This window comes from Sinocyclocheilus anshuiensis, unplaced genomic scaffold (assembly GCF_001515605.1).
Source record: "Sinocyclocheilus anshuiensis isolate Anshui unplaced genomic scaffold, SAMN03320099.WGS_v1.1 scaffold385, whole genome shotgun sequence".
Classification (NCBI taxonomy): Eukaryota; Metazoa; Chordata; class Actinopteri; order Cypriniformes; family Cyprinidae; genus Sinocyclocheilus; species Sinocyclocheilus anshuiensis.
The window spans coordinates 1,715,014-1,723,313 of record NW_015539876.1 but is presented as its reverse complement, the minus strand read 5'-3'; the positions used below and the strand labels follow the sequence as shown (position 1 = coordinate 1,723,313).

At 35.2% G+C, this 8,300-nt stretch overlaps 1 protein-coding gene across 2 annotated transcripts in view; it reads right to left on the bottom strand.

Moving 5' to 3' along the window:
• brinp3a.1 (bone morphogenetic protein/retinoic acid inducible neural-specific 3a, tandem duplicate 1) overlaps window positions 1-8,300 on the bottom strand; it is a 55,152-nt gene that overhangs the window by 29,732 nt on the left and 17,120 nt on the right. For both annotated transcript variants that reach the window (XM_016481871.1, XM_016481872.1), the window contains 2 exons: window positions 5,620-5,807; window positions 4,601-4,785 (listed from right to left, as the gene is read on the bottom strand). In XM_016481871.1, coding sequence (XP_016337357.1) covers window positions 4,601-4,785; window positions 5,620-5,807 — 373 coding nt within the window. The remainder of the gene's footprint in view (window positions 1-4,600; window positions 4,786-5,619; window positions 5,808-8,300) is intronic.

The following is an 8,300-nucleotide window of genomic DNA, read 5'->3' as shown; positions in this document are numbered from 1 at the left end:
TCTCAACCAATTTGAATCGTCACATATTTGAATCGATTTTCAACCGGCTCGCAGTTAATCGTTACATCCCTACTAGATATAACAAACGGACTGTCCCACTACCAGTGGCAAAAATTAACTTTATTTTTGTTGTTGAATTATAGAAAAGTATTTGCCTGAAAATTATGCATTTGAGAGCATTATGAACATTCGTTTTTTCTAACCTTACAAAAACATGGCATGACATCGATTTAGGTCAAATAATTCAAACAAAGTAAGGGAGATGAGTATAATGTAAAATATCGAAGGTCAGAGTACATATACGGATGTGAAGTCGCTGGCTAAGATTCTACCGGAAATACGCAAGCAGCGTACATGCATAAAATCCATTATCAAGCCGTTTAGATTTTCTGAGCAATATGATGTCATATTGCACAAGCCCCGCCCACAACCACTGACGGACTGTCCCGTATTAGCATATTTCCGCCCTCAGCCAGTTGTACGCTGTCCGCCATTTTCTCCACGTTCGAGCAACTGTAGTGACAACAATGTCTCGTAAGCAATGCAGGTGTTTTGTAGTTGGATGTAAAAGTGAACATAAGAGTCTTCATTTTCTCTCGACATCAGAGCCACTGAGGACGCAGTGGATTTGTTTTGTTTTTGATGGTAATGGGCCACCGAATACACCTAAATTCCTTTATGTCTGCGCAAATCTTTTTACTCCAGACTGCTTTCTGAACGAGGGACTATTTGCTTCTTATTAATAGTTAGTAAGGTAGTTGTTAAGTTTAGGTATGGAGTAGAATTAAGGGATCTAAAATATGGACATGCAGAATAATATATATATATATATATATATATATATATATAAATGCATGCATACATGCTTTAAGTTCAAATTATTTTTATTGGCTTAGTCGGAAAGATTATAGATGAGACAGAACAGAACACTTCTGCTCTGTGTGATATATAGGATTTCTGGATGAACGGTGAGTAATACAGCATTTCTGTGGACAATATTCATTATTCAGAAAAATGTGACTGCTGAATTTATCTACTATAGTACTACTATATCAGTAAATTCATCAAAATAGTACTTTACATAAACTCCACATTTTGTGCGTATCTCATCATTTATAAAAATACCTACTGTATGAGATCAGTAATGGGTAATGGGCCACCGAATACACCTAAATTCCTTTATGTCTGCGCAAATCTTTTTACTCCAGACTGCTTTCTGAACGAGGGACTATTTGCTTCTTATTAATAGCTAGTAAGGTAGTTGTTAAGTTTAGGTATGGAGTAGAATTAAGGGATCTAAAATATGGACATGCAGAATAAGTCATTAATATGTGCTTTATAAGTGCTAATAAACAGCCAAAATGCTAGTTATATGCATGCTAATAAGAAACTAGTTAATAGTGAGAATTGGTCCTTAAAATAAAGAGTAACCGATTTTTAACATATCAGGGTATAATAACAATAAATACTATTATTATTATTATTATTATTATTATTATTACTTTTATCATATATTATCATATCAGTAACATATCTAACATATCAGGGTATAATAACAATAAATACTATTATTATTATTATTATTATTATTATTATTACTTTTATCATATATTATCATATCAGTTTACAGTACTATTTGGATTTAGTTTGACTTAATTGACCTGATACATTCTCTGGATAGATTACAAAAAAAAAAAATGGAGGGATGAGGAAAGTATTGCACAGAAAAAGAGAGTCACCAAGACATAATTTGTTTCCAATAAAAGGGGCAAACGGTCACAGAATTTAAAGTAGAACAGAAAACTGATGCAGATGAGTAGTATAAAATGAGCTGAGAGTCTGAGAGACCTGAGGATCTGCCTCTGTGACATCTGCAACATGGGGGTATGATTAATAGATCGATATCGGATTGTTCCGAAGAGGATCACAATTAATCAGAAAATTGATATTTTTACTGATCCCCATTCATTAGAAAATCAAAGTTCTAATGAGTCCTTGACCCATGTGTTCATCCAAGCCTCTTCAGAGATATCAATTCTGGCCACTTAGCATGATGGCTTGCAAGTATATCACCGTGATTGCAGAAGGCATGTCAGGCGACGTCATGCAGTTGGACATTAAAATGCGCAGACTTGAATACTCCAACCATACTTAAGAATCTAAACATACTCTAATTGTTATAAACCTCAACTAACACTCCTCCCTCCTCTAAATCAAAATGAAATGCTGTGATTCATGTCAACTGGCACTCAGCGCATTTCCTGTCCACCGTCATCTCTGACTGTGGAGGTTAAAGATTTATTTATTATTGGCGGTGCAGAAAATCCTCCTCATAAGTCTCTTATTCATTAGAGCCTGACACCTCACTTATATTCAAAATGGCGGACGAATGGGCTGGGCTCTCAAAGAAATTATTGAAATGGAACAGTTCATTTGTCACACTGATGCATAATTCCACCGGCACCTTTATATGTATTTATTTATTTGCTATATTCCCTCTGCACTCTTCCCCAAGAAAATAGCTCTTCCATTTGAGCAGACCACTCTCTCTCAAACGTTGTATGTTTGCCACAGAAAGAATTGCCAGTTTGGCGTAGAGAGCCTTTGTATTCACATCTGTCTTCACCCACGTGAGGTAAAAATCCATGGGCTGAATTAAAGACTGCTGATCCTGAGAATATATCACATCAATCACCTGAAATGGCAAGCAAATAAAGGCATCTGAAAGGACCCCCATCTCCTCATTTCCATCAAGATAGCTTACAAGCTCTTAAGCTAAGACACTTGCTGTCAGGAGGCAAGGTGTCTTGCTCCCTGTAAATACAAATCGACTACAGTGAAGCAGGGTTGGGAACAGAGTTCCATTCTTTCAAATACCGAAACCGATGTTGTGTGTTCTTCCAGTGATTCTGATTGAATACCATACTAACAGTGTTTACCGCACTACTAACAGCACTATCACAACACAGCTACTGAAACAAACAGAGATGCAAAGGTAGTCCAGTTACAGAAGGACTCATTCTCATAAATGATGAAACATACAGTGCAACCAGTACAGTCCGATTATTGAACGAATAACTCTTATGAACTGGTTCTTTTTTGTAAATCAAATACATACAGCTTACAACTAACTCTGAAACTTAAATCAATGTAGTTACTAACTGGTTGTTCATATGGCAATGTGTACTTTTGTCAGAATTATTTTATAAATAATGAATGAAATATCAAACCACATTTTTTGTTTGGTATATTTTTTTCTTTATTATATAGCCAATTATTGGATTGCATTCATGCCAGCACTAAAAATAAATCCCACCACTACATTTATTGAAATTATCTCTATTTAGCTATTGACTTACATTACCATTCAAAAGTTTGGGGTCAGTGTTTTTTTGTTCTTTCTTTATTTTAAATACTTTTTTTTTTCAGAAAGGACACATTAAATTGATTAAAGGTGACAGTAAAGACATTTATAATGCTACAAAACATTTATATTGCAAATACATTTTTGAACCTTGTTCAAGTCAAGAATCCTACAAATTTATCAAAGTTTATACAAAAGTATTAAGCAGCAAAAATGTTTTCAACATTAATAATAAGAAGAAATGTTTCTTGAGCACCAAATCAGCATATTAGAATTATTTCTGAAGGATCATGTGACACTGAAGACAGGAGTAATGACTGCTTTGCCATTATATCACAAGAATACATTTAATTTTAAAATATTGTATATTTAAAAAGACAGCAATTTTAATTTACATTGTAATAATATTTCACAATATTACTGTTTTTACTGACCAAATAAATGCAGCCTTGGTGAAAATGTAAGATTTTTTTTTTTTTTACAATAAAAAAAAAAACAAAAAAAAAAAATGTTTTTGAAAGACTCTTGAACAGTAGTGTATGTTTTTGCCCACTCAAATATCAAATTTTTAAATATAATAGAAGAATATTTAATGGAACCATTAAGGAACTGAACTATTAAGAGGAATCAGAATCGTTAAATTATTTACAATTCCCATCCTTAAAATGAGGCCAACAGAGATTTGTACATATGACACATATCAATACAGAACCATCCTCTGTTTTTCAAACCGCCATTCTAACTCTAACTTTCCAACAAGTATTTAGGAGTGTGTAGAATGCACGCTGCAGAAGTATGCACATAGCGCAGAGTATGTGGGCTACTGTTTCAAGCACAATCACTGACCTGACACATATTGCTTGCTACGGGTAACTTGTTTTGGATTAGCTGATGTATGATGTGTCAAAGAGCTTAAAGCTGAATATGTGTGTAAAAACAGTGCCTTTCAAACACAATTTAACTTTATCAAATGCTCCTCTGTGTGTACACACATCATTTTGTTCAAACCTGCGATTCATTAATACCTCATACTTCCACGACCAAAAACACAACAACAAAAATTAAGGGAAAACTGCTGTGCTTCTCTAACATTTAACCCACTTCTTTTGATCTCCAAATGATGCAGCTGCAAAACAATAGAAACAGGCGAGCTCAAGTCAAACTCCTTTCCAAAAATAAGAACTCAAACGTGGGGTCAGGTCCCCAGGTCTGTGTGCATCTAGGCCACAGGGTTACCTTGATGGCAGTAGAAGCAATCTGGAGGTGGTGCAGTTTGCGCAGAGTGCTCTCTCTGTCTATGAAGTAGGAGGCAGCCAGCTGGTGCAGAGCCTCCAGAGTCACAGCCGTGCCATTTGAGTCAGTCAGGTCTGCTGTCCGGCTTAGCCTCCGCTTGTCCACAAATATAGTCAACGCCTCCTCACCTGCAACAGGGGCAAAGCAACATAAAAGAGTGAGGAACACTGGGGAAAATGACTTCATGAAGAATGTTCTTTGTGTTTATGTTAGGAAGAGTGAAGCAAGGGAATTATCTATACAGTGAATGTCTAGAATGGAATAGAAAATAGACAATTTATCAAATAAAATATGTTTTTTTCTATAAATTAATTATGCTAACACTTATAAATAAAGAGAAAGTAAACTGTCATTAAAAGACTGTTAACACTTTACATAATGCTGAACAGATCCATAGTTCATGAATATGAGTATATATGAAAATTTCTCAATTAAAGATAAAGATTCATGTTAAACATTTTAATGAAATCTTATTAATACGGCTATCAGTCGACTGAAGAATTTAATCACAAATATTCTGAGTAATTATTGTGTGGATGATGCATATAGAACAAAATATTATATAAAGACAACAGAAAGTAGATTTATGCGACAGATGTCCTTCTAATTAATGTTTGTGCAAATGACCATTTGTTACAACTGTTGCATTTTTTAAACTTGTTTTTTTTTCCACAGATATCAAAAAAAGATGTCAGAACTCTAGACTTTCATGTGTCCGTATTTGCAGACATTAGGCTGGATAAAATGTTTTTGGAGAGAGGGGTTTTGAAGAATGGATGTGTGGTTAATGAAGGAAGCATGTGATTTAAACTGTAAGTTGATCCTAAATATTGATATATCTAACAAGATGCATGAAAATATTTTTTCTTTTATGGAACTGATGACAATCAGTAGAAATTGGCAGATAAAAGCGTCTTCCAAAATGCATAAATGTAAATGAACAGTCAGCTTTGTTCATGTACCTCCGAGTGTAGCTGAGAGCAGAAAGTGTGTGCCATATTTCCTGATGATGTTCTCGGTAATGGCACTGAGGGTGGGTCTGCGGCCCAACTGTCTGATGGTCTGCATGAACTCTGGATCGAGGGGTAGAGCCACGCCATTGTCCTCTCTCTCCAGAGCCAGGCTGTTCACCTTCCAGCGCCCAAACTCTCTGCAAGGTCACGCAAAAACACACACACATACACCCTATTTGGAAATGTCCTTTATTTGAGCCACAATGGACACAGGAGGGAAAAATCCTGAACATAATTTTTTCAACAGCTGGGAGAGTTTGTTTTAGTATCTGGTTCAGTGTAAACCGCAGTACAGTTTAAAAAAAAAAAAAAAAAAAAAGAAAAGAAATGTTTAAAGAGAGGTCTGAGAAACCTTCACGCAGCTTGAGTACAACACATATTCGGTTAAGGCCTGCTGAGGAGAAAATGCGATGACTGCATGACCCCCGTGCCTGCAATTTAAATCATATTATGCATTCTCTTTATTTTTTCCAACTTCAGCTGGCCTGCTTTAAAAGCTGTTGTCCTCTATGTAATGGTGCAATTTGTTTTTTTGTTTTTTTCCCCTGTGACTTTTGTACTGAAGAAGGGCTGACTGGGACTATTTGTAACAATGGCAAGTTTCTTTCTTTCATGAATAAAAGGTAAGAAGAGTCTGTTAGATGAAAACAGCTGGAATTTTGTTTGAGAAAGTCAGCTGCCACTATCCTTATTCTGTCTTTCATTTACAGCAAACGCTGCTTACCACAATACAGTGAAATGTTCCTAACGTTTAGTGCTGCAACTGAACAAGATGTGCGACAAGGCTATATGGCTGTACTAAGTTATTTAATATTTCAGAATGTAGGTTATACTTTAAATGAATGACCATCACTATATTGAGTTAACAGTAAGATGCTTCCACTATGTTAATAATAATTTGGTATGGTAAAAGAAAATGGCTAAGAAATGCAGAATGCAAAACACAAAGTGCCAGTGCAGGACTTCATATATTAGTATACTAAAGGGATAGTTCACCCAGAAATGAAAATGTTGTCATCATTTACTCACCCAAGTTGTAGAAAAGTTTCTTTCTTCTACTGAACACAAAACAAGATATTTTGAAGAATATTGGTAACCAAAGAGTAGACAGAAGCCATTGACTTCCATACCATTGACTTCCATATCCCCCCCACCCTATCATGTCAAGTCAATGGCAACCTCATCTGTTTGGTTACCAACATTCTTCTAAATATCTTTTTTTTTTTGTGCTCAACAGAAGAAAGAAACTTGGGGCGAGTAAATGATGACAGAATTTTCATTTTTGAAAATCTCTTTCTCTTCAGTCTCTTTAATATAATGCCAATACTATATAGTACTGTTTAATATACTACATTTTCCTTCTACATACCCTACCAAGGGTTGCAATTTATTTTACAATACGTGCAATTATGTGTACTTGCAGTGTACTTACCTAAGAAAGTACTGTGTAATATAAGGTAGTTACATGGGTTAAGGTTAAATTTAGGGGTAAGTTCAGGGTTAGTACCCAGTTATTGTAATTAATATAATAAGTACATAGTTTGTACACATGGAACAGAACTGTAATATAAAGTGCTATCCAACCAAAATTACAGAAGCTAGGGAAAGACATTTAAGAACATTGTACATTTAATGATCATTTACATTTTTTATTGTAATGTGTAATATTTATGCAGTATGATGATTTATCATTCAGTATATCATTAGGGGAAATATTTTGGGACATTTCCTTGTAAAGGAACCATCTTGCCCAACTATTGGGTAATCTGGTTTCAGTTGTCATCGGATTTATTTTATTTATTTTTTTTTTAACATAATCATGTTTTACAATTTTAATATTACATTAAACTTTAAAGTTTCATTCAAAAATATTTTATTTAAAATTAGATTCATCTTATCAATCTCATTGACTGAAAATACGCAAATCTCTAACCTGAAAACTGTCGAATAAATATCATAATGTTGTCACAAATGTCAAAATTCAGCAGAGCATACCCTAGGGGTCATCTTGCCTCATTATACCTTATATATTATACTGCAGAATATGGCTTGCTAAATGTGTATGTATCTAAATAATAACAGATGACACTTATTGGCAGTGGGAAAGAAGAGCAGCAAAGACAATGAGACAGAGAAAGACAAATGGAGGGGAAGAGGGACAGAAAGAGATGAAATGGAGAGAGAAAGTATGATCGACACTGTGTCAGAACAAAAGTTCTTGATGGACAGTTATGGATGGAGCTGGAGGCTAATCCACCACTGAGCCCACGCTGCAGCCTCACAGCAGGAGAAGGCATATTGAAGAACTACCTGCCAGCGTTCCCCACAGAGACCTACGGCTACACAGAGTCAATGCTAAGAACATGCTCCAGAGGAAGCAGTCTGAAGCCAAAGGGAGACCGAGAATGTCACAGTACAAGCAAATGAGACCAGCTTGTTATTATGTCGGAGGCAGCGCTATGTTTGAAACATCCGGATGACTCTTACATCCAGTCTTCATTAAGAGGAATGAGTCGGATTTATGCAACATTTTTGCAATATTATGCAACACACTCTAAATAAGATTTGTGGATAGACAAAAATGTTTTGTGTTAAAGGGGTCATATGATGCAATTTCAAATTTTCCTTTC